The sequence below is a fragment of the Dermochelys coriacea genome, chromosome 6 (genome assembly GCF_009764565.3).
Source record: "Dermochelys coriacea isolate rDerCor1 chromosome 6, rDerCor1.pri.v4, whole genome shotgun sequence".
Lineage (NCBI taxonomy): Eukaryota > Metazoa > Chordata > Testudines > Dermochelyidae > Dermochelys > Dermochelys coriacea.
Genome location: NC_050073.1, coordinates 26230523 through 26258159, shown reverse-complemented (window position 1 = coordinate 26258159; position 27637 = coordinate 26230523). Strand labels below are relative to the sequence as shown.

Genomic DNA, 27637 nt, shown 5'->3' with positions numbered 1-27637 from the left:
GTGGAACTGAAATACTGAAATTGCCCAGCTCCATGTGGGTTTCACTAAAATACCTGCAGGTAATGTAAAATGCTTGATACCCAAAAACCTGGGTTTGACCATTCACTATACCAACTGCAATAACCTGGAAAAAAATCCTAGCCAAATAGTAGAGGGGGGAAACAAGATAGAGTGAGCAAGCCTTTACATACTGTAAATTCCACAGTGGTCATCGCTTTTTCTCATAGTGAGCAAATGTCATAACTCCTTGATTAACTTGCTTGTTAATTTTCCCTTCTTTGATGGTGCGAATGGGGGGGGGGGAGCCAAAGGTATACACAGTATGTAAATTGGTTGTGAAGGTTATGATTACTGCTCCGTATCCAAAATACATAAAAGCTAAGGTTAACACATGCTATTAGGTATTTATGATTCCTTGCAGATAATGGCTCAAGAGTTTTAAATATCACTGAGCATCTTTTTATCTAAAAGATAATAATTAAAATAGAAAGATTATCATGGGACATGACAAAAGGAGCGCGCATTTTGGGTGATCTGTCTCAGCCATTTCCACTAACTCAGGGAGTTGCACAAAATGAGTGCACCACAGCTAAGGTGGGTCAGAGTTTGTCTGGGGCTTACCAGGGAAGGACGCTCTGCTTTATGGTGGGGGAGGGAGGGAGGGAGGACAGAAACTGCTGTAGAAAAGGTGCTCGGTGGCCAGCTTTGAAGCAATGACTCACCCCCCGCCTTCCCAGGAATGTGAGGTCCAAACGGCCTCCCTCCCCTAGTGGAGGCAAATGGCAGGATGGGTTAGGACCTGCTGTGGGCATTAGGCTAATCACTCCTTTTAAATGGAGGCTGGGAAGGAATTTTTCCCGCACTACCTGAACTGGCTTTGGTGGAGTGAGGTTTTTTCGCCTTCCCCACAGCGGGTGTGAGGGAGGACCCTTCCTGGTGAGAAGAAAAAGTGGTAGGCCACATGCCACAACTTATTTTGTAAGGTTGGGCAGATGTCTAGTGCAGGTACTCCATAGGGAAGACAGCCAGTGACCAGATAAATGGCCTGGTAAAGGACTTAAAAGGAGGTACTGGATAAAGGAACAGAATGGGGGAGGGGGTTGGGGACTCCCCTGATTGGTACGGGCAGGGAGCCAAACCCTCCCCCGCCCCTTCTCATAGCCCTCCTTAAGCCTCTTATGAGGGTGGTGGATGGTAAGGTCCAAGCCAGAGGTCAGCTGGGGGACCTGGATGGAAACAAAATGTGGGGACTGAAGCCCCAGAGAATTGATTTGAATAAGCATGGATTAAATAAAGGGGGCCTGGGGAAGCCCTGGCGAATTGATTTGAATAAGCATGGATTTATCTGCACTGTACACTTTATCTGCCAGGTAGTCCCAGACATCTATATAATAAAGTTGCGGCCCGATTAAAATCCATAGCAAGTGTCTCCTGTCCTTCTTGTGGTGTACCCAGGCAATGGCAATAAAGTCCTTCTTAAGCACAAAGATTTGTATTCCTTCAAATAATGCTGTAATTACAATGCTGATTCACATGTCACAGCTCTCGTAGACTATCATTTACGTTGCACAGGGATGAACAAGATGACTTATTTCTGATTTAGGTGACCCTATTAGACAGCACAATATATCACAAAATTTGGGATGCAGCAGTCAATCTCTAAGTCCTGCAAAATCTTACATAATAGCTCTGACACTATTGCATACAACCATTATACATTTGATACTGTAATGTCTAAATAAAGCAACAGTTCTCGTACTATGGAACCTAGTAGTCTATAGAGCAGCTTCTGTCTCATTACTGAGACAGAATGCTGGCTGGCAGTTGTAGCTTATTCCAGGACTTTTAGGATTTCCAGAGACTTGTTTTGTTAACCAATTAATTTAAAAAGTTGAAAACTAATTTCTATACCTTCCATGGATGCTCCATGGATGCCTTTGTTAGATTTTTTGTTTTTGTTTTTAGTGTCAATTCAACATGAGCAAAATTGTGGACAACTCCAAAGTTGGAGGGGTAGCAGACACATAGAAGAGCAGAATGAAAGTGCCTTGGAGAAATTACAGCAATGGCAACTGCAAGCTATGAGGTGGGATTTGTGATATGTAGTAATTCTACATCCAAGGAAAGGAACCACGGATGTACGGTAAGCTGACAAATTGATGGTAATTTCATAATTTAATGGATTTTCGTACTTTTGCCTGTAATGCAAAATTTATATAGGATTGGATGGTTTAGGGGATTGGTAGTGGGGTATGGTTACTAGTTTGATTCTAGCTCATGTAAGTAATGACTAAAAACTGGTATCATCTGATGGCTATACAGTGGCCTATGTGAAATGAATTAGAAGGGACCTGAGAACTGCACTACTTTCCTAACCCAAAAGGTGAAGTTATCAAGTCAGGAGTAAGACACATCCCTGTTATGGGGAAGAATGTGCAACTGCTGCCTGTTTCATGAATATTTCTAGACCTGCCAAACTGGCACCAAAATCAGCAACAAAACAAAAAAAGGGCAGAAACAGACAAAAGCAATAGAAAGCTGTACATATAAAAACTGAATAGCACAAATATCTTCTGGATATATACACGTAAGGCTCTGAATCAGGTTTGGGAGAAAGGTGGGGAATACCTAGCTGGCCTCTCAGAATGAGCAGATAGCACACAAAACTATTGCTTACATCAATATTTCCTTCAACTGTCAGAGTAGCAGCCGTGTTAGTCTGTATTCGCAAAAAGAAAAGGAGTACTTGTGACACCTTAGAGACTAACAAATTTATTTGACAATAAGCTTTCGTGAGCTACAGCTCACTTAATCGGATGCATCCGATGAAGTGAGTTGTAGCTCATGAAAGCTTATGCTCAAATAAATTTGTTAGTCTCTAAGGTGCCACAAGTACTCCTTTTCTTCCTACAACTATGTAGAGAGAAAAAATTAGTCATTTATTTACTAATGATGCTGAGTGGCAAAACTGATATAATTAAACTTCTACAGGCTCCCATGAGAAAAAAAGAAGCCACTACTCCTACAAGTGGATGAGAATGAGGGAACAGAAAGAGTCCCAGTTAAATTACCTCACTTTTAAGCCCATGTGGTGGTGTCTCCATCTTGTGAGTAGACTCTGAAAGTCACAATTAAGAGGTATGTTTTCAAAGTGCAATTTGCAGGTTTAAGCTATATAACTTATCTACTACTGAAGAGCCACAGAGAGTTCACACTGTAGTTCACAGCCATGGCATTATTTTCACTAGCAAAACTGGAAGATGACAACTAGGGATATAATAAATATCTACTGGCTCTACTGATCAGGAGAAGGTTTATCACTCAGCTGGGGCACATATGGGAAAAAAAGTCATTCAGGTGCATCTCTAGCATCCCATTCAATTAACATATCATTAAAAATGGTTTTGTCCCCTCTCAGCATGCTGTGTTACCTGATAAGTCAATATATTTTCAACATAGATTTAAATGCAAAAAACAGTAAAATGTCTTCTTTGTGAATCATAAAACAGCCCTAGTTAAAAGCTATTTTTAAACTTTTAAAATAATTACATTACAGGCCATTTGCAGATCTCTCATACAAATTTCTTACTGTATATTTAGAACCTACATGCACTTTCAAACAAATTATTTGTTTTAAATAATTTAAAAAATTAAGAGAAAAATAGGCCTCTACAATTACCCCTGCAATTGTGTGTGTATAAATTCCACAGTTGCACATCAAAATCAAGTTACTGTAAACCCAGTTACGAGTGTTGTGTATGAATGTATCTTGGACATGCAAATGAAGAATTTACAAAGGCAGACTCTGTGGGGCCTGTTTGAAAATGTGGTCTGAAATGTTCCTCTGTGTGTTCTCTTCAGTATTACTCTGTTATTTTTTACCCAAATTTTTCTTTCTATGAACATAGGAATTCACACACCAGCTCAGACCACCTAGTCTAGTATCCTTCCTCTGACAGTGGCCAGTCAGAGGACAATGCAAGAAATCTGGTAGTGGATAATTATGGAATAATCTGTCCACTCCAGTTAGTTAGTAGTTGGTTTACTCCCTGAAGTATGTATCCCATTTTTATTCTGTCTAATATAACTGAAGGTATTCTCATTATCCACATGTCTAGTCTTTTTGTAATCCTCCCAAGCACTGCTATCTTGACTCAATGATATCTTGTGGCAATGAGTTCCAAAGTCTAATATTACACCGTAAAAAAGTATTTCCTTTTATCCATTTTTAATTTGTTGTCTTTTGATTTCACTAATGTCCCCTTATTCTCACATTATGGGAAAGCTCAAACAGAAGAGCCCAATTTTACCTTTACTACATCATTATTCATACACCTTTCTGACATCTCTATCTAAATGTAACAGTCCAACTGTGTTCAGTCTCTCCTCATACAGCAGTCTCTCTGTGTCATTTTGGTCATCCATCTATAAACACTTTCTATTTCTTCTATATCTCTTTTGAGATGGATAACTAGAACTGCATACTGTATCACAGGTGAAAACATACCATTGATTCACATAGTGGTATTATGATACTTCCAGTATTATTTTTATACTATTCTTTATACTTTTTAACACCTTGTTTGCTTTTTGACCACTGCTGTACAGGTAGCAGAGGTTTTCATTATGTAGCCTGACTTTTTCTTGAGTAGTTATAGTTAATTTAGAACTCAGCAAGTTGTTCACAATTATTCCTTTCAATGAGCACCACCTTGCATTTTTCAACATTGAATTTAATCTACCACCATATTACCAGTTCAGCTTAGCTTTGTAAGATCGCTCTGAAGTTCTTAAGTTTTCTCTGGCCTTTACTAATCTTAATAATTGTTGGTTACCTGAATATTTTCCCCCTCACTGTTCACTACCAATCATTAATAAAAATTGTAACAAAATTCTAAATATATTAAAAAAATCAGATTTGAGGCTGGGCCCTCAGGACACCTCACAATTAAGCTTTTTTCCCTGTTTAAAAGTGATAATTTATTTTGAGTCTATTTTATACTCTCTCTCAGCAACTATCCTCCTTTATTGCTTCCAGGAAGTTCTGCAGCTCTACCAGTTCATTGTCAGGGTTCCTACTTCTAATATTCTGAAATAGTATTTTGTTACTTGTTTTTATGTCTGGCTATTTGCTGATAAATTCCATGTTAGCCCTCCTAATAGGGAAGTATTTTTTAAACTTTTTATTAAGACAAAGTTACAATAAAACGTTAACATACTATACTGCAATTACTTATTTAGGACCAGGTTAATATTTAAAGAACCTGGCTAAAGATTCTGGTTTGCTGGCTGGGGACCCCTCCTCTGCTGAGCATCCCAAAAAAAGGGTGACAATTTCTAAATACATATCCTATTTTTGGTGCTTTTCTTGTCTATGTACTTGGTAGGCAAGCTTTTCTGTTCCAAGGGCTGTTTACATTTTACTATGCCGGAATTTCATAGGAGGAAGGGTCACATTTTTTCCAATAACATGCAATTCAAAGTCTAGCACCTAACAATAAGAAGAAAATTAATGTGCTCTGTTTAAAATGCAGATGTTTTACTGGAGTATTAAGTAAGCAGGTCAGGGGATCTCTAGGAAGCCAATATTTTATCATAAATTAATCTCTTTAATAATTTCCATCCAAAACTGTCTAATTTCTACACACAACCACCCATGTGCAAGTAGGTTCCCCTTTCCCCAATTTGAGAATCTGGCAGAGGTGAGGGGAAGCAGCTAAGCAAATTCCTGGAGAATCCTAGTGGCAAGTGCCCAGTGCAGGTAATTGTTCAGTAGGGGTCTGGTTCCCTGATAAACCAGAATTGGAAGCAGATTAGGAGATGGCACCTGCTAAATTAAGTGGGGAATGGAGTTGGGGTTCCTAATGACTGGTACAGGGAGAATACAATCCTCTCTTCCTTTCCCCCTTAGCCCTCAGATAAGGGAAGACAGTGGGGTCTCAGCAATGGTACTGAGACCTAGCCAACAGAGTAGGGGGCTGATCGCATCCCTCCCCCACGTTGAATGGATTACAAAGAAGGGATGGGCTGCACTGGATGAGTTATTACAATATAATTCCCAGATGTGTTACTTTATAAAGTTGTGGCCTACATAAACCACATTTTTGATGTCTTGTCTTCCTTTCATTCTGAAGAGTATGGGACAAATCATTTAGCTTCTCTACAATACCTTTATCCTCCTTTAGTGATCCCTTTATTCACAGGAACTCCAGCAGTCCTACCAATTCACTCCCAAGCGATCCCTTTACTCCCAGGAAGTCCAACAGCCCTACCAATTTCACACTCCTGCTTCTAATAATCTTAAATAATTTCTTTTTTATTTCTTTTTACATCTGCCTATTTGTAGTTCAAATTCATGTTAGCCCTCCTAATTTCCATATTACATAACCTGTAACACAGTCTCTGCTCCATTCTATTTGTTTCATGGGATTGGGGTTTTGGTTTTATGCAGGATTAGTTTTTGTCTTGAATAACTCTTTGAATGTTGCCACTTAGCCATGCTCGTTTTTTCCTTGACATCCTGCACACTTTTTTTGTTTTGAGTTATATGCATACCTTCTGTGAATCCGGTATGGAATGCTTATATAGCCTTCATGCTGAGTCTATGAACGGACAGATGATTCCAATACTTCTTGTGAGACATAAACTCAAGAGTTAGTACAGTTAATACGGTTATCTAATTTTTCAGCCATGCTGATTCTAAAAACATTACTGACCAAACAAATACACTACATCTTAGACCATCAGAATGGGAGGAACAAAAATATTCACCTCATCATCTTAAGAGGACTTGCCCCAGTGATCCTGATAACTGATTTCTAGAATATTTTCTTGTCTCCTTTTAGCTATGAATTGTCTTTTAGTTTTTGTCTAAACTGGACCACTTGTAGGAAATGCTTCCTTTGTTTATTCAAAGACCACTCAAAGAAAACAAATGATGTTAACTTCCCAGTCTATGAAACTTTAAGAAATTTTTTCTGTCTTTTTCCATTTTTTTAAATGACTTCCTCTTCTAGATGTCACCATACTTATAACTTTTACTTCAGAGGGAAACTGAGTTATTCATATTACTACTACTCTAACAATTAGCTAGCAAGGGGATGGAGATATGGCAGTGGAATGTCTGTACATGTATAGTGCCCTACAGTATTTACTATCTCCATACAGAACTGCCTTTGTTGCATTGTTCTCCATACTTATGGATCTATAAGTACATTAAAAACAATAAACATTTGGATATGTGAACAACCTCGTACTGAAAATCCTTTTCTGCTTGTAACCTATAGTTCACATTAAAAAGTCTGCTATAAGGTTGTCAGAAACGTAATGAACTTCCAGAAATACACTTCACAGCCAATTCCCAAAAGGCATATACCATATACATGTCGAAAAAGCTTTGAGGGATGCAACTGCCAGCTCTGAGTGGGCCTTCATAGCTAGCACGCTCCCCAAAGACACATCACAATTAAAATAAAGTTTTTAAAAATGTGCCAGCCCTCTCATGAAATATCATAGCACTGGTCTATAGGGGACTATTGGTCAGTGTAGCAGTAGCTTATTTGCTTCTTCTGACTGGCTTTGGAGTGGATACACACTGCTGGCATATGTCTTAATAGCCACTGAAAAACAGCTTTTAAAAGTACTTTTGCTTGTGGTCAGAGGAAGCCAGTTGTTAGGCTGCATAAACTTTCTGTTCAGATTGAAACACTCAATCTTCCATGTTCTCATGGGTTTGAATTTTCATTCAACCTAGTCACATTAAAACAAGAGCTGCAGTAAACAGTCTGATATACAAACTCTATACATATGCACTTCCTGATGATGAGTGAATTTAAATATTTGTCATTTAGTCTCTTAATAATGTGCCACATCTCATTCTCCTCTCCTACTCTCTTCTTCATAAAGAGATGAAATCTACACTGCCAAGGTGCAAAGAAATTCAAACTCACCAAAGATGGAAACTAAAGCCGGAGATCAGAAAGAATGAGAGAAAACATAGGGAGCAGGATCAAGGGATTAAGTAGCCAGCCCCAAAAAACCCCAAACTGTGCAAGGAGAAAGTGAAACAGCAACTCACTGTCATCGTTTTCATTGATACCCTTTCATTACCATTGATATAATTAAACTTGTTAACAGAGATATTACACATACGTGCGCACGAGCCCATTGAGAAAGAAGAAGAGAACATGTATAAATATTCCTTTAATTTTAATTAAATTCATCTAATTGTTGCAAGCTTGGCAAGCTTTTAATTTTATTTTTGTATTAAAGAGCTTGCTTGCTCTCTCAAAGCTGCATTAAAACCTCTTTTTCTTTCTTTCTTTCTTTCTTTTCTTTTTGAGCTTTTCACCCCACAATTTCTATGAAATAAAATAACACAACAAAAATATTTAAATGACTATTTCCACATACCTAAATTTGCACATGCCATTCCCTTAATTTAGGCCACTACTCACAGTATCATAATAAGAAGCATTCTGTTAAAATATGCCCACCCAGAGCTAGTAGTCTTTGAGTGCTAGATAAAATCATTCTACGAGGCTAATGAAGACAGAAACTCTGCCTGTAACAATATTAAGTTTGTTTTCTCTAGTGATTCGAAGAGGTAAGCAATCTGTCAGTAATACATTGAGTGAAATTACTTGTCTTGTAGGAATTCCCGCTGACAGTCATTCACTCACAGTGCTGACCCAAACACCTACCTGCTGACAAACAAATTACAGTGTCTACCTTTGAAAAGGTAACCAGCTGATTTTAATTTTGATTGGTCTCACTGAATCTCTTTCGTGTTTACCCAATTCCCATTCTTCGTTGGGTTAAAAAAGAAAGGAAAATCCAATGGCTTTTGCATTTGAAAAAATTATTATTGCCTACATCCGAGAATGTTATGTCAGATAAAACTGCTAAAGTGTGTCTAACCAACATTAAGAGTGGCAGCCCTGCCAGTGACTGACTGGGTGAGTGAACACATTACTGAGACAGCATTGTAGGAATTAATTTTCTTCAATAAAGAGATTTTTAAGGCTCATATATTTCACAATCTAAACATATGTCACTGTTTCATAAACAAAATAAATGGATTAAAATAATACATTACCAATATGCTGACACATGGAGATATTTTAATTAGAAATATTTACGCTGTGTGATATTTAACTGCTATATTTGCTGAAGAGGAGCATGCATCATTTAATAAGAAGACATAAGGCAGGTATATCACTTTACATGATGTGGTAACAGAGTGGGACCAAATCACCTTCTGTCAATGCTAAGGACCATCTGACCACATTAGCCTCAATAAAAAATTGCTTTAAGGTTACAACATATAGAGGAAACTCCAGAAAGAGAGGCAGTCCACTAAAACAACTTTTTCATTGAAATAATAAGTCACTAAGACTCTAGTTCAAGAGAATAATATTTCTTCATAAACAGCCACATTTAATGTCTTAGCTATTTAAAGTCTATATTTACATGACTGTCGCATTACATTGGCCTCTTTCCTGCACATTCTTCTTGACTTACTTTAAGGACCAGCACTAAAATAGCTGAGGAAAGCAAATGTCAACTGTGTTCTGAAATTTATATGTGTGAGAGAATTGGTATAAGTAGAAATGTAATATATTGTTTACTGTACTGAGTGCCCTCTGTTCTCTAGAGGTCAAAAGCACTGTAACCTCAGAGTTACAGTTTCTGATTGTTCCCAGGGTTAAATACATTATCAAAATTAATGGTTCAAACCCCTCAACCTTCAGATATATGAGTATTCATGCCTCCATCTGCTGAACTGTTCAACTAAAAATAGCATTCTTTGGCCTTCACTCTACTAATATTGTGCCCCTGAGGCACACTGTGCAATGCTTCAGCAGTGCATCGGATCTGCACCCAGCGGTGTAACAAAAGGTCATTTACTTTGTCTGCAATTAGGAAGAAAGATAAAAGAGAAAGAATAGAAATAGACAAATGTGTATTTGTTTACAATTTTAAAACTCTTTCTCTTTACTTGATTATAAAATCTTCAGGATTCCAGAACACAGCTGCAACCATAGTTAAGACTTGCCAAGGCTCATTAATGTTATAAGTGATAAACTTTGAAGGACAAATTACACAACTAGATTAGGAGAAAAAGTTATGAACCATAGGTTTTATGGAGCTCACTTTGTTTAGGAATAACTCCAGCTAACATAATTGTAATGCTTCATTACTATCAACAGTTTATCAGAAATTGTTGACAGAGTTGCGACATTTCCTTCTCTACCATATAAACTGCTTTGTAGAAATACCCAAAAATGAAAGCAGATTTTTAAACAATAAAAACATGCTGTAACATTTTTCCTCTTTTTGGGGGGACTTTGCACAAGATTTAATACAGTCAGGTCTGCTGGGACAGCTGAGTCGTGTGTCAACTAAGCTGATGCAAGATTCCCTAGTAATAGGACTGCCAGGACTGCTGTGAAAGCTTGCACATGAGCCTACAGGAGATTTTGATTAAATGAGTGCAAACTTCTAAAAAGTAGGAAGAAAAAATCAAGGTGGCAAGAAAGAAGAGGGATGACAGATAAGGATATAAAAAGAAGCAGTGAGGAGAAATGATTTGCAAGTTTCATCACTCTCACTAATTAGAGCAACAGGCATGTGTAGTACAGATTCACCAGCAATGGTACACAACCACTATGCATACCTTCCACATGTGTATGTGGTACTGTATTTGCAAACTACCCAGCAGAAGGCAGATTTGGGTGGATTCACTTACATATGCTTGAAGCTGAAAAGGTGAACATAAACACCTTGAAATGGTGCAACACAGATTGCCATGAACACATCAGTCCAGCGCTCTGCTTGCTGTACTGACTCCCCACTGAATACCCTCCAGTCCCAAGTCTCCGTCATGATATTCAGAACTCTCCATAGCTACATCTACACTTGAGTTTTAAAGAGTTTTTTATTTTTTTTATTTTATTTTACAATGAGATAGCTAAGGTTGTAAACACGTAGTGTATACAGGGCAAGGTGTAGCTTTACTTCACTATAGCTGTTCAGGGTGAACCTTTTTTGCTAGTGTACGTCTGGCCCATGGGATTGGTCCTAGTTACCTGAGAGATCTCTTGTGCCCCTAAAGGTGGGGCACTTGTGGTGGCGTGTAGAGTTCAGACCTGCATACCCAGCTAGCACAGGTATAAATAGTGGGGTAGACGGTGAGACACTGGGCTTGTCTTCATTACAGTTTTTAACAGGATAAGCCACAAATGTATGTAATCTGGAACAAGTATATGAGGAGGGTCTGCACTAGCCTTTACACATGTTTTAATTACCTTGAATTAATTGGCAATCAATTAATCCATTGTTACAACACAGACCTTCTGTGTGAAGTAGCTGCTATTATTATGTGATGTGGCTGGAGAGTGCAAAAGTTTACATTTATAGCAGTGAAGTGCTCTGAATGCTGGTCAGAACAGAGAGCTACCTGCTGTGTCTAGGAGCTCTAGTTTGTGAATGTAAAATTAAAAATAAAAGCACTTGTTTCACACAAACTCTCCTTGCACCAAACACCAGTTATTCTACATTTTGTACTTGCATTGGATTTTTTCTTCCTAATACAGTCCTTGTCTTTACTGAATGTTGCCTTCGTGATTTCAGACCAATTCTCCAATTTATCAAGGTCCTTTTGAATTCTAATCCTGTTCCCCAAAATGTAGCAACCCCTCTCAGTTTGGTGTCATCTGCTAAGTTTATAAAAAGGAAAGGAGTACTTGTGGCACCTTAGAGACTAACAAATTTATTTGAGCATAAGCTTTCGTGAGCTACAGCTCACTTCATCGGAAGCATTCAGTGGAAAATACAGTGGGGAGATTTATATACACACAAAGAGAACATGAAACAATGGGTTTTATCATACACACTGTAAGGAGAGTGATCACTTAAGATGAGCTATTACCAGCAGGAAGGGTGGGGGGGGGGAGGAAGAAAACCTTTTGTGGTGATAATCAAGGTGGGCCATTTCCAGCAGTTGACAAGAATGTCTGAGGAACAGTGGGGGCTGGGGTGGGGGGGAGAAATAACAGGGGGAAATAGTTTTACTTTGTGTAATGACCCATCCACTCCCAGTCTCTATTCAAGCCTAAGTTAATTGTATGCAGTTTGCAAATTAATTCCAATTCAGCAGTCTCTCATTGGAGTCTCTTTTAGAAGTTTTTTTTGTTGAAGAATAGCCACTCTCTGGTCTGTAATCGAGTGACCAGAGAGACTGAAGTGTTCTCCGACTGTTTTTTAAATGTTATAATTCTTGACATCTGATTTGTTTCCCCATGTTATTTTCCCCCCTCCCCCCACTGTTCTTCAGACGTTCTTGTCAACTGCTGGAAATAGCCCACCTTGATTATCACCACAAAAGATTTTCTTCCTTCTCCCCTCCCCCCTTCCTGCTGGTAATAGCTCATCTTAAGTGATCACTCTCCTTACAATGTGTATGATAAAACCCATTGTTTCATGTTCTCTGTGTGTGTATATAAATCTTCCCATTGTATTTTCCCCTGAATGCTTCCGATGAAGTGAGCTGTAGCTCACGAAAGCTTGTGCTCAAATAAATTTGTTAGTCTCTAAGCTGCCACAAATACTCCTTTTCTTTTTGCAAATACAGACTAACATGGCTGCTACTCTGAAACCTAAATTTTATAAACATACTCTCCATTTTCAAAGTCATTTGTGAAAATATTGAATAGTACCAAGCCAGGACCCTGTATGACACTACTAGATATATCCTCCCAATTTGACAGTGAACCATTGATAACTACTCTTTGAGATGAGTTTCTCAAACAGCTGTACACCCCTTTACAGTGGTTTCATCTACACCACATTTCCCAAGTTTGCTTATAAGAATGCCATGTGGAATTGTGTCAAAAACTGTCTTAAGATCAAGATAAATCATGTCTACCACTTCCTCTCTATCCTTTTGGGTTGATTCAGCATGACTTGTTCTTGACAAATCCATGTTGGCGATCATTTATCAAATGATCATACTCTTAGGTGAATTATTTAATAAATTGTTACAGTATCTTTCCAGGTATCCAAGTTAGGCTGACTGATCAATAATTGCCTGGGTTCTCTTTGTTCCTGTTTTTAAAGGCTAATAATTTGGTGTGCAAATCATTTTCGCATGACATTTAGTTCCATATATGGTGAAAACAAATAAATGACCTAGGCAGGGACCAAACCCAGAACCCTCACTGCCCCTGGCATCTGAGCAGCTTAAGGCATGGAAAGGTTGAGATTACATAAATACAGAAGCTGAGAGTTAGCAATTTATGAAACAGTTGTCACTGTTTGAGAGAAAAAGCAACTGAAAGAAAAAGTAAAAAGAAACAACAAAGCATATTTTTCTGACATACACAATGCCCCAGCTATAGCTCATGTAGCGCACTTAGGGGGAGAGAGTCAGAGGAAAATAAAGTTTGAAAAGATCTCTGAACATATCTCCTGACAACTGGTCATATAATTAAAAAAAATTATTCATTCAGTTGCTATAAAATACACAGTACAAAGTCATAATGTTGTCTTTCTTTCACAGCATGCCGTTATATTTTCAGTATGGTAAGTATATAAGGTGTTAATTCTTCTGGGCTATGCTTAAAAAATTATTTAACATTCAGACTATTATTTAGCATACAGCTGGTTAGTGGTTAGCAGTTTTCCTCTAAAGTGTTGGCTTCTGTCCCACATTTTTTTGTTCTGGCACATACCTGGAGCTGTAAAGGGCTGAGTCCAGAAGCAGCAGCAGCTGCCATTGTTGATGGAATGAACTGCACAGGGTAGTTATCACCTGTCGAGGAGAACAATGCATACAGGTTTAGACAATGAGCAGAGAATAGCAGCAGGCAAGTGCAAACATGGACCTAGCATTGCCTGTGCTCCACAACACTGCTCTAAGCTCTACAACACTCCTCTAAGCCCAAACATCTGCAAAAACAAAAGGTTTAGCTGGGCACAGACTTGCAGTGCTACCTTGGAACTTTTTGTTACCAGATAGCTGGTAGGCAAACTGGCAAAACATAAATGTGATGCTCGTGATTTTTATTAAAGGAGTAAATGTGCAATTCAAGCATGTACACTCTCTTACCTATCATAAAACATATCAGTACTTATGATAAAGTTGAATAACTTTCAAAAATACTGATTGAAATATATAATATGGTCTAGATCTTGGAGATAGGACCCAATCCTGAGACCTACTGAGTACCCTCTAAAGATAATAGCAGATGCAGTTGTTCAGAACCTCTGGGGATCAGGCCTTACAGTTTTTGTGTTCTGTTCCCCGCTCTGTCATTTACTCATTGTGTGACAAGTTCTGGAACTTCTCTGTGACTTAATTTTTCTCATCTCTAAAATGAGGATGGCAATACCTCCTCATTTCAAAGGGCTGCTGTGAGGATTAACTGATATTGGTAAAGTGCTTTGAGATGCCCATATGAAAGGTATTTTAATCATAGCAGATTTTTCCTGAAAAGATTATATGAAAACTTCACAGCATGTGAACAGCACAAAAACTTAATTTCTACATAGCATTTTAGATCTCAACACAGGGAGGTGCTGATTACCCTCCATTTCTGAGAGCTTAAGGAACTCAGCATCCTTAGATAACTTAAATAATTGCGCATTTCAATTATGACTAATATGCTGAAAAATAAGATACGTTGTCTATCTGAAATGAGCGCTGCAACTTTGCGTATCGTAACAGTCTATAGGAATTCCCACTTCAAGCCACTGCAATGATCCCTATCATATAGTAACATTAACACGCTTAGTTAAATTTCTTAGTCTCTAAGGTGCCACAAGTCCTCCTTTTCTTTTTGTGGATACAGACTAACACAGCTGCTACTCTGAAACCATGATTAGTCAATGTAAAGGATGAAGGAATGCTGGCAAAGAAAATAGTTTAGCAGTGGAACCTGTACAAAAAAATTAATACAGTGATGGATAAATTACACTATAACCATGATTTAATGGAGTATCACTTTGGCTCTGGCTCCTTATTTAAAGTCAGTGTTATGTACTCTCTCTAGGCTATATTTTAATAGGCTGCTCCTCTGAACATTTTTTATATTTATAATAATCAAATTATTTTCAACTTTTTTTTTACATTGAAAGTAGAATATAATAATGAAGACACAAAGTAAAGGCATCCAGAATAATATAGTGAGGAAATTCCAAGGGCTGTTTTTTTTTTCAAATATACATTAATACCTGAAGCCGTCACAAAGTCATTGGATTCGTTGGAATTGTTTACCACCTGAAGTGCTACTGTACTCAGCCAGCTCAGTGTAAATGTTAAGTTGTTTTCACTTTTTAACAAATTGTGAGTTTGTAATCCACAAGGTCTCTTTGCATCATATCCATAATACCTCATCAGACCATTGAGCACAGTATGTGCTTGTACACAGTCCAGTAACAATTGGCTTCTGATTGCATATGGAGCTCTGCTACAATGCATTCACTAACACTATATTGTGCTGGTATCCTATGGAGTAATGTTCAAAATATCTGATCTTATTTTTCCCCTTTCCATGAGGTTGATTTTAGTTTTCAGTGTTTTTTTTAAACAACAACTAAATTATTTTCTGATAGTACAAGACTGTCTCTTTATGTTTAAATAATTCTGCCTATCTCCTTGATATCTAAACTAAACTATCTGAATAAAGAATATCCTAATCTAAGTTAAATAATGTTTCTTTGGTAAATATCTTACCAGATTTAAAAAAATCCACAAAGATGTTGAATTAATGATGCTTTAAATGGGGGAAAAATAACCATTCAAGCTATCAGCATGGACTGCCTTGCAGAATATTTTGGAGGCATTCTTTCTTTAAATATCATGAATTATTCATTCCCGTTCCACACAGTAATCTCTCTCCCCCTCCCTCCACTTTTTAAATTCAATACCAGTTGCTTTATTTGTATTAAAACATTTTCCACGTCAAACATATTTTAAAAAAAATCAAACTCTAAAAGAATTCCCTGCGGCACTCCTTTTTCACAGCTGTCATGCTTCTATGGTTTGAAATAGCTAGAATATATACACACACACACACACACACACACACACTCACACTGTTAATTTATTAGTTTCTCTACCACACCCTGGCTCACCTGCTGCTACAAACAGTTTTTCCCTTTTCTTGATGAAAAAATATGAATTCATATTTATGATTTTTTTAAAAAAAACCACAGTGTTGTCTCTTTTTTTGGTTCAAATTTGAGCATTTTAAAGTAATCCGTGCATGGTTAAATCCGGGTATACTGTAGTATCATTATTCTGAGAACAAAACTTAATACCTCTAGAGCTAGGTAATGCTTTGCTGACACCCAGTTGTAAAAGCAGAACAAAGGTACTTTCCCTCCCCCGCACCTCAAGGAAAGCAAGCACTCAGGGCATGGACTGGTTTTAATTTTTAATTACAGAAGATACATATTTTCCCCCTCTAATTTTCTCCATGCAAGAATGGATCAAGAAGCTTCTTGGTAGCTGTGTTGGCAAGAAATCAGTCAACATGTTGTAGCAATTTTTTTCAAATTTGTTTCTGGATTTGGAATGCTTGCGTGAGGACCCATACTTTGTCGAAAGGAAGACACAACATGTTGAAACAGGTCTGCTTGAGGTACCGGTGTCTACTGGCCTTTGATAACCAGGGAGTGAGAAGAATGCCTGAAGAAGAAAATCTGAACAATCTTTCTCATTTTACAAACTGATCTCTTCAATCTTCCTGCTTTGTTGATTGTCTATTTATGTTTGGCTGCTATTGTTTATATATAAGTTGGTGTTTACAAGCCATACAAAACTTTGCCGACTTTTGTTTCACTGTCAGATTGGGCAACATTTCTAACTGAATAAAGGCAGCACACAGTTGTACCACATTGTTCTGCAGCTAGAACAACTAAATATCTCTTACTTAGTTTTTCTTGGATTCAGCAATGAAACTCAATTGATCGTATTCACAAGAGGAGAGGACTTGCTTTTCAGATCAAGGTTTGGTGGCCTCTGAGGCAGGAAACCCAGAATGGACAAGTCTGTTAGATTCATTTTCTCCTCGGTTTTGCCACTTTTCTTTGTTTTTAACACATTTTGAAAGACATATGGGTCCACTCCATCTAGCAAGATATGCCAGATATTTACTCATTTTGGTAAATTTCCTTGAAATTCTACAGACATCTGATATGGGGTTGGAAACTGACATTTGTGCATTTTCCAGTGGTAATAAAGAGTCTGGAGAGAGTTTGCAGCTACATCTACTCATTCCATCACACTGTTGCTATTTTGCATCAATGTTACAAAGCTGATGCCCAATCCTACAGTCTTTGCATAAGATGGGAGTTTTGTTTATGTAAGGACATTAGGATTAGTCAAACTGTTAATAAAGACAATAGGCTGTGGAGATCCTATGGAGAGTCTAATCCATAAAATGGCAACAGTTGTGCTACTGTTTGGGTCAGGTATCACCAAGGCAGTGTCATATTGGGATCTTGTCTCCTCAGTAAATGCAGTTGCAGTGACAAGCATTTGCCTATGGTAAAAAAGTAGAACTCGCAGGTGAAACTGTTAATCCGGCTACTACTGTTAAGTTAGGTTTTAGACTGAGCAACATATGTATTGGTATAGTGATTCCTGAGGCTACTGATTCATGGTTCCAACCAGGAGAAGCCAGTAGGAATCGTTTGAAGAATTTTAATAGAGTCTTATGGAATTTCCACTAGGAACAAGACTCTGACAAGCATTTGCCTATGGTAAAAAAGTAGAACTCGCAGGTGAAACTGTTAATCCGGCTACTACTGTTAAGTTAGGTTTTAGACTGAGCAACATATGTATTGGTATAGTGATTCCTGAGGCTACTGATTCATGGTTCCAACCAGGAGAAGCCAGTAGGAATCGTTTGAAGAATTTTAATAGAGTCTTATGGAATTTCCACTAGGAACAAGACTCTCATAGGTTTGTTTTAAGCACCTCTGCCACTCAAAGATGTCCAGCCATTTCACTAAGTAGAAGGGTGCAATGATTGGATGCCAACAATAAGAGTGGCTCATTGAGAATACACACACCGTTTTAACATTTCAAACTACTGTTAACATTTTATGAAAGGACGTCTCCAACAACTGGAAACAGAAACAAAGGGTATCAATCAAAGATATCAAGATGCCAGTCATTCAGATTAGCTAGGCATGTAATTTGAGGAAGTTATCATGTGTTTCCAACAAACTTTAAATGTTGTGGGAACTGTCTGAAGTTCAGTCTGATAACTATAGGTCTGAATCTCCCTTCACTTTCATCGGCTTTACACCAATGTATTTCCACTGATTTCAACAGTTATTCCTGATTTGCCCCATTGTAACAGAGGAGAATCAGCCCAAAGATGTTTTTGCTACTCACAGTGGCCAGGAATAACAATTCCTATTTTTACATTTCTCTGTATTGCAAACGTAATGAACAGCAAAGTGCTCCAGTTAGGCAGATAGAAGTCATTTCTCAATATTTCTAATCACAGTTTGTATAAACTTTATGCACAAGGTATGAGTAATTGCTTTGAAATACTCGACAGCACGTTAGTCAAACAAATGCAAAATCAGGTTTCACAATCTACATCCCTTAATTTAGATAAACCCTAAACTACCCGAAGTTCCTAACTTTACTAGTCTATCTCATTACACCTCATACATCTGAAAAAGAACTGTTGCAACACATGATTGTCAGAAGTCTCTATCTAGCAGAAATTATCCCTGGCCTTCTAAGCTACGTAGATTGCAAAAAATGGTAGTATAGACAGCTAATGTATTCCCAAAGCAGGTCAGCTCCCACTCAGCCATAAACAGAAAGAAGGAGCATAGCTGCTTACAGAATGGCCTGACTCCTGTCTACAGTTAATCCATATTCTTTGTCTTTCCTTATCCTCCTTTCCCGCTCTCTCACAAGGGTCATGAAACGCACAGGAGGTAATACCTTGACTCAGTGCAAGGGGAAGAAATCTCTTACACACTGCCCAAATCAGTGGATAGGAAATAACTCATACCTCAGGATAGTGCATTGCAAGGGTCTTAGTGACCATGTTCAATGATGCTCCAACCTGATAACATTCCTATAAGCCTGAATACATGTAACAGTCAAGCTAAATTCAATCTCTTATTCTGTGCTGGAAGAAGGGGGAGAATTGAATGGCTGTAGAAGTTCAGCACCTACATTGTTGATCAATGCCAAACGGTAAGTACAGTGCTTACCATTAAAAGGTCAGCATTTGCCCATCTGCTGATAGCACAGTTTTTCCACTGTAATTAGAATGCAAAATAACCAGTGCAAAATAACTGTGTGGAGTCTCTTGGCAAATATTGGCTTTCTAAAAGCTGCCACTCTAAGCATCCCACTGGAATATGGTGCAACCTCCATAACCATGTACTGTAGTAGGCTCATCAAGTGCCTGCAGGTCAGTTGTCACAACAATTTTAGTTGCACAGCGCCCCCAAGTTTTAATTAATCCCATATACAGTATAAATACTGAAAAAAATATGTATGAAAAATTAATTAAGTGATCTATGCAGCTCTGATTTCTCAATTAGTACTTACCAAGCCAGAAAATTACATTATACCACTTTGAGCTACATAAAGGAGCATGGGACTTCATTTTTTCCCCTATGTATTTATTATTTTTGATGTGAGTTTGCTAACATTGGCCTGGTTCATCTCCTGGAACTCCAGTCTTTGGAGAGAAGGGCCATGCACCCATCCACCGTGACTCCTGGCTGCATGCAGAAGGGAGTTCTTTTCCCAGCAGATTTTGGTAAGAACTGTAGCCTGTACATTTTGCAAGGCCTTCCTCAACCTTTCCAAGAGCAAGGCTTCACAAGGGGAATCACACAGAGCTTTGCTCTCTCCTTTGGGTTTTTCCATGAAATGACTTGATCTGGCGCAGTCTTTTTATAAGAATAGCTATTTTTTTGATTAAGATAGTTCGGAATTTGCGGCCAAATTCACAAAAGACCACACCCTTCCTTAAGCAACTAAACAAAATAGCCAGATTTTCAAAAGTGCTCCGCACTCAGTAGCTCCTGTTGTTACAAGTGGAAGCAGCTGGGAGCTGAAAACTTTTCAAAATCTGTCCCTCTGTGCTTTCCAAATGAAAAGGAGAATTAGCACTGCCTAAATGAAAAAGGTGGAAATTAAAAAGAAAGTGAACAAGCAACTGGGAAGAAAAATTTTAATGTTTAAAGGGTTGTCTGTTTCTTTTCTTAAACTTCCTTTAAAAATATAAGTGAGTTTGGTGCTCAAATTAGACTTATAGTCCTGGAGATGAAAGCACAAATAGCAGCAGTGCAAATTCCCACAAAGTCCCTCAGTCCTGACCTAGAGGAACAACCTCTAAGAAAGATAGTGAAGAAAGATAGTGTAGTTTTGTCTCCATTTTCATTATTTCCTAAACCTCTCTACTGAGATTGCCAAAAAGGGGGCAGAGGGTGGTGCTAATCAATACCAATTATGGTGATTTTTTTTAATGATGAGAGCTGTCCAACAGAAACTGAACTAACACAGCCAGCTACTTTAGCAATACGTGCCAGAGAACTTCATAAATACATTAAAATATAAACATGTTCGTTTCACACAAGCCACTGAACAGTGTCAGATCATAGTGACTTCTGGTTTCTACCAAGCTGAGCTGGATTCAAACCAGTAACCTACTAGTGAATAGTTTTATATCCCATTAGCAAAGTCCTGAGACATCCAGGCCTCCATTTTAGTCAGTTATTTGAATATTTTAATATTTGTTATACACATTTTTTCTTTGTTCACAAGAGTAATAAAATAGCCTGAAGCCATATCCCCTTGTGTTGTGAGTTGAGAGGACAAAAGCAAAGCAGTGAGGCCTGGGGGAATTCTAAAGAAACCTACATGCTGCAGGAAAAGGTGTTGGTGATAAATAGGTGGCACTCTTCCTTTTGAGTCAGTACTGACCCAATTCACTTACACAGCCTGAAAAGACACTAGTGGAGGTGTCGTCTTTGAGACGAGACGTAAAGTCCGGGTCCTGATCATTAGTGGCCATTAAATCCCCAATTCAGGAAAGCCTCTCTAATCAGGAAAAATAAAATCAATCGGATTAAAGCAAGTGCTTTGGTGCTTTTCTGAATGAGGGTGTATAAGAGTAAGGGTGTTAACCCTGGTGTCCTGGACAAATTCGAAGTTTGATAATTATATTCTGCCTCTCTATGCATGCCACAGACTTCAGCTGGAAAAGATAATCTTCATTTTCTATCCCAAACTGTTGTGAAATGTTGCTGTGGGCAGTTAAACAGTTACATGCCAGCGATGGCTGAATTTCAGAGGTGGATGAACTCTTCTCCCTGCATAGGTTGTGCATCAGTTTGCTAAATTTGTAAAGTGTTTTGGGATTTTTGAGGCTGAAAAAGTGAGTATAGAAGTAAGATAATTATCAGAAAGAGACTTTTTGTTTCCAAAGAGGAATGATCCTCCTTCACCCAGAATAAAGACACAAAATGAAATGGGGCAAATGGAAATGCTTGCTGAAATCCAATTTGGCACCATTTCATACAACATTTAAGCAAATTTGCTTGAAGAGATTTTAGGCTAAATCTTACTTTTATTTAATAGGTTGTTCACATCTTATATTTTACTTTGGATTTGGACCTGTTCCTGCTGAAGTCAACTGCAAAAATCCCATTGACTTTAGTCGGAGCTGGATCAATCCTTTACTTTGAAATTTCACATTTAAAATCCAAAGAAAGTGTTATACTCAGATTTTGTGGTTAATATTCATCAGGTTAATATGCTAAAAAGAGCTTAGCAGGGAATATTATTAATGAGCAAAATAAGGTTGCTGCTTCTGGGCTGAGGTCACTTACAAAGAATGTACAAATGAAAATAAGGTTGTCTTTTATTTACTTAACTATCTTCTTACATTGAATTCCTTTGGCAACATGTCTTTAAACATTTAAAACCCTGTTTACAAGAAGGCTCTGAAAGTAGCTTCAAACCATTATATCCCTAATTGAATTCCCCAGGAGTCCAGTAAACTCAGAGGAATAAAGAAAGAAATCATAACATTTGCTAAATCATCTCAAAACATATTTCACTGCAAAGGTTATGTGACCTGTTACAAGTCTGAATGATACTGAAACCTTTATTATTCAGACTGAAATTAAACAGAAAGTTGCCCGTTAGAAGCATGCTAATTAAATTATACCTGCCTTTTTCTTTTATTGCTAATTAAGGGTAAGAATTTTTGCATAAAAGACAAGTATGTATACATGTTGCAGATAAGACATGCAATAAAAGAAGTATTAAGAATCAGGGTATGCCAAATGCAAATTGGTAGGCAAGTGGGTCAATAAATTCAGAGCAGTTGATTTTGTGGGCTATAGAAGTGAAATTAATATGGGGCTCAGTAACCAATCTTCCAATTATCCCCTTTAAACTCGGAACATATTTTCAGCTAGACTTTCAAAACTTCATATTATTTTCAAGCAGCCCGTCCTTTTGTGTAACATCATCTGTATCAGACAGGTCATAAGAGAAGTCTCAGTAAATATCTGAACCTGTTAAATAGCTTCATATCCCGGTCAGCTTACCTGGCTTGTAAGTTATTCCTGGGGGGAAGAGGAATCCCTGCTGAGCTGCAGCAGCCGCTGCCAGTGTCCGCTGGTCGTGTGGAAAAATTGGGATCATGAGCGGAGGCATGTGGCCCTGAACCTGCTAAACAAAAGAAAGCCTCTGATCAGAAAGAGCACAAATTTATCTTGACAGGTATTTCTCCAGCACTGATAGTGTACCTGTGTTCACACAGCCCCACAGAACCTTCTCCTTAATGTAATCCTCACCAATTTCACATCACATCAAAGCCCCCCAACCCCAACATTGTTTTCCCTCAGTGTCAAAAGCACAACAGTCTCTGTGAAATGCACTTTATCCTGCTTCTTGCTGATTTTTTTATTATTCCTTGTGTTTACATTTCATTGCACAAAAAGAAACCAACATTTCAATATACTATAGATTCATATTCAGAAAATAAAAAAGTGGCCTACGTTTGTATTAGTCTTTCAAATTTTTATTTCTCTTTGGGAGCTTAGAAATCACAGTGATAAACACTTTAAAGGCAGCCTAATATCTAAAGAGCTATTTTAATCTTCATATTTTAACATATTTAAGGTAGGTAATTTTATTTCAGAGATCTTATGCTATTGTATTGCTAGTATATATGCCAACAGTTCAGGCATATTATTTCAAAATCTCATCACAGTATGTTAGTCTTCTGGACAACACCCCATCTCTTAAGATTTAAAGCTAAACATCTTGGCTCCCAATTAAACTAATATCCTTCACCATACACACCTCACTGTAACATATAAATTGCTTGTCTGTCTAAGCAGTTTTACAGCTTTATGCACTATCGTGGAGCTCAGTAATTATGGAGTTGTATTCAGAGAGCATTTCAGAATAAATTCTACTATATCAAATTTCATTTGACCTTAATAAATGTATCAAAGAGAGCAAACATGTAAAAGCAGAAAATTCTTCATCTTATATCAGCATTTGTATTCGACATATAGAAAGTGAGAGATGTGACATTAACATGTCTGTTAAATTCACATTTTAATTTCCTGGTTTCTTTATTTATGCAATACATATATCAGAGACACTGGATGGGATCACATGGAGTTTTTGTCTATCCCCCAAGCCCCAACAGTACTGAAGGCTTTGATTACAGCATTTTTCTGATTAGTAACAAAGTAAACACATAACGGTTTAAATATCAAAACTAGGAAGTGTAGAAAGGCATTATTTTTCCAGTCAGAAAGAATTTTTGCCCTCTTATCCTGCCATAAATGGGTGGCATTAAATACTATTAACAAGTTAAACTAAACTTCAAGTGATTTCTTTTCATTTTAATTCCTAAAAACTTTTTTTTGGTCAAATCCCATATGTTGACCTATGACATTGTTTAAACAGTGCCAAATTTTCTTGTCATATTCCTTTCCTTTCACAACCACTGATGCAGTGCAGAAATGCTACTGTGTGTCTATGAGGGTTAATTTACCAACAACTCTTCTCTGGGGAAAGCCCTAAGATGTAGGTTAATAAAGGTCACTCAAAAAATAAACACTTTACAATATTTTTCTGAATCCATTTCTCAAGAAAATCAACTTATAATAAAAAGGTCTTTGTGCAATTACTGCCATGGCGCTGGGGCGTGAAAGAAACCAGCTTTGAGCAGCTATTTCTTTCATTTTAGCTGAGGTAAGCCTGGTTGTGAATGTTAGCTATGAGCTTAACTTGGTTAAATTGGAGTTGATCCCCAGGTGCCCAGTACCCGCCTTTAACTTCTGATTTAAAAGTGCTAATTTTGTGTAGGATGCTAGTGCATACTGGCTTAGAATGTATGCAACAAGTGAAAACAATATCAGTGTCTGATGGGGAATACAACTACAGAATCTGGAAAGCATTTAACACAATGTGTTCTACAATCACTTACAGTACTTTCCAAGTAGATACTAATCAAAATGATCCAAGCTCTGTGATAGCTCCCTCCCAGTCACCAGTAGCAGAAAGTCTCCCCAGGGTGTTGCAACAGTGTAAGGTGCCCACAAACTCCTCTCCGCCAGGTGGCTTCAGGGTGCCAGCACAGGCACAAAAGACGAGAGCATTGACCAGGGTGGGGATCGGGGTTAGAGCATGCATTGATTCAGCACATCCACTAGGCAGCCTCTGTCAGTGGGGTCCTACGGAGCCCGAGGGGGGGGAGAGGGGAGTGGCTGGCTAGATTTAAGCTTCTCTCCCCTAGTGGAGAGCAAATGCACATTCTCACTTTATCAGGGACAGCAGAAGTCTGGAAGTCATGTCCAATGGGTTTTATTTGCAGATCTGTCAATGACTTGCTAAATTACCTTAGATAAGCTACTTAGGACAACATTTTCTAAAGTGACCAATAACTTTTGGGTGCTTCAATCTTTGGGTGCACTATTTAGAACACCCTGGTATCTCAAGTTGAGCACCCAAAAACTGGGGCACCCAAAATTAGTCTTTCACTGAGCCTCACCATGCCTTAGTATCACTTTTTACCAGAACAGGCAAGAGAAGTTCAAGTAATAAGAGCCCAATACTACCCCCCCCATTGATTTCAATGGGAATTTTCTTTCTGAGATGGATTGGGCTCCAAATATTTTAAAATATTTTTGAGATGCCCCAAATGAAAAGGACTAGATAACTACAAATTATTATCACTGTATGCTCTGGCTATCCTTTATAATAATTACTTAAAATATTCCTTGAATACTGGCCTGATCATCAGCCAGTGTCAATCAGCATAGCTCCATTAACTTTAATGGTTTACATCAAGATTGTTAGTCTCATGTGGACTGAAAAGTGTTTACTGAATGGCAAAAATATCCCATATTTTACTTAGGACACATATCAAACATTATTTCTGAGAAAACTCCGTGGTCTTCCCTTTATACCATAACATTTACAAACTGTGCTCTTGCCTGTTTTCTAGACATCCCAAGACTTCTTAACTCTCTCGTACCTAAATCTAATGGTGCTGGTTACGCAAACATTCAGGGATGGTTTCACCAAGAATTATTTTACAAATAGTTGTCATTATGCTTAGCAGACATCAGCTGTAAAGCACAAATGAATATTAATGATATAGTGGATACACTGTGATGACTGATCAATTAGTTGTTATAGAACTAAAGAGTAAGCCAAAAAAAATACACGATATACTCCTAGTGCCTCTCAAGTTTGTTTGTTTGTTTTTGGGTGGGGAGAGAGGGTGGGATAGTGTACGTCATAAAATTAGCTACATTCCTAAAATTTTAATTGTGAAACTGTTCTTCAGGTATTTTTAAAACCCAAGACAGCAGCAGATGCATGAAAAACAAACTCCCATTCGTAAAAATTGCCTATTGTTGTATCGACACTTTCGTCTTTTGTCTCTTCTGTGCTAAGTTGTTGATGATGCCATTTTTTGCCATCTGCCCTAGAGCTTCATTAAAGATACATGAATGGACTAACTGGCCTGATATCTTGTGAGGAACAGGTGCTATTGTTTGTCCCCAAAGACTTGTACTAAAGATCTGACTCAAAATACTTGTGAAAGAGCATCTGCAGCAGTCAGTCAGAGAGTAACTTGGCAGGGATTTCGCTCTGTGCTAATATGCAAACAGAGTAACACTCAAGGGGACTAATTTTCTCTTTCATGAAGATTATTTAACTTTTTTGTGATGGGCAATAAATGTTTGTATCTGAACAATTCTGTTTAATGTCCTTTGCTGAGCTGTATAAGTGAATCGGATGGGTCCTGAAAGCAATTCTTTTCAATATTTTGATCAACAGAAATAAAACATGGATATACTTCAGTTTTCAAAGTAACCTTAAATAAAGATAATTTCTAAGGAACAATAGCACAAGCAATCTGTCTATACTGACTTGTTTCTCTATGACGATTTTAAGTCTGTATTTGTCTGTAAATGGAGTACATTTTATTAAATATCTGAAGCCACCAAATTTTAGAAAAATTAGCCAGTACCATACCATGATTTTAATGTATCACACAACTCTTATAATTCTTGGGAATAGCTAATAATATTAATTAATGAGGTCAGGAAGCAACCTTGGATGGAAACAACCTTGATTTGCTCAAGAATCAACGGTGAATTTTGTTCTCCCTGGAAGGGTAAGAGTTGGTGATTAACATATAAAGAGGACCATGCTTTGTATTGTCCCATGGAGTGATAGGAATACCAGTCACAGAAGAAGCTGGCTACTACAATCCTCTCAGCTACAGAGTCATTGATGCTCAGTGTTGTACATAGAAGGAGAAAACCAAGGATTACAAAAGGGACATGGAATGAAAGAATAATTGCTTGAGTGAAAATTCTCTGCCCTTCTTGAATCAGGAACCAAGCATGTTTCATGAGAGCTGAGAAACAATTTGTGCTCTAAGCTAAAAAAAAAACCCAACATGTTTGAACACATACAAATCAAGTTTATTTCTACTCAGTTTGTTAGTCAAGAACTGGATTGGAAACTATTCTGGAAAACTTTTGCTAACTGCTAGAAGATGAGATGCTTATTTGGATGCTTATTATAGCCATTATACCTCCTCCATCAGCAGAAAGGAAAGCTGCTATTTTGTACAAATAAAAGCACCTCATCAAGTAATATTAGATTCACAAAATAAAGGGTATTCAGAGACGAGCATGGCCTCCTCCTTTTACAAACATCTTAATTTACCCTATGGTGCCTACATTTTGCAGTTTGTATAGTATATAAGATCACAGACTTTGGTAAGGCCTCTCAAACTATAAAATGGAATACAATGACTAAGCATAACCACGTATGTTAACCTTAAAACGGGGGCTCTCGAACTTCATTACACCGTGACCCCCTTCTGACAACAAAAATTACTACACAACCCCAGGAAGGGGGACTGAAGCCTGAGCCGACCCGAGCCCCACTACCCTGGGGGGGAGGGGAGGCAAAGCACAAGCCTCACCGCTCCGGGCGGGGGCATGGGGGACAAAGCTAAAACCCAAGGGCTTCAGCCCCAGGCAGGGGGCTTGTAATCTGAGCCCCACCGCCTAGGGCTGAAGCCCT

The 27637-nt window shown here is 38.0% G+C and overlaps 1 protein-coding gene across 32 annotated transcripts in view; it reads right to left on the bottom strand.

Moving 5' to 3' along the window:
- The window catches only part of SOX6 (SRY-box transcription factor 6), a 450079-nt gene that overhangs the window by 91664 nt on the left and 330778 nt on the right, over positions 1-27637 (bottom strand). For 28 of the 32 annotated variants that reach the window (XM_043516939.1, XM_043516934.1, XM_043516913.1 and 25 more), the window contains 2 exons: positions 22612-22735; positions 13734-13813 (listed from right to left, as the gene is read on the bottom strand). In XM_043516939.1, coding sequence (XP_043372874.1) covers positions 13734-13813; positions 22612-22735 — 204 coding nt within the window. The remainder of the gene's footprint in view (positions 1-13733; positions 13814-22611; positions 22736-27637) is intronic. The other 4 variants (XM_043516928.1, XM_043516921.1, XM_043516927.1 and 1 more) reach the window with 1 other exon arrangement.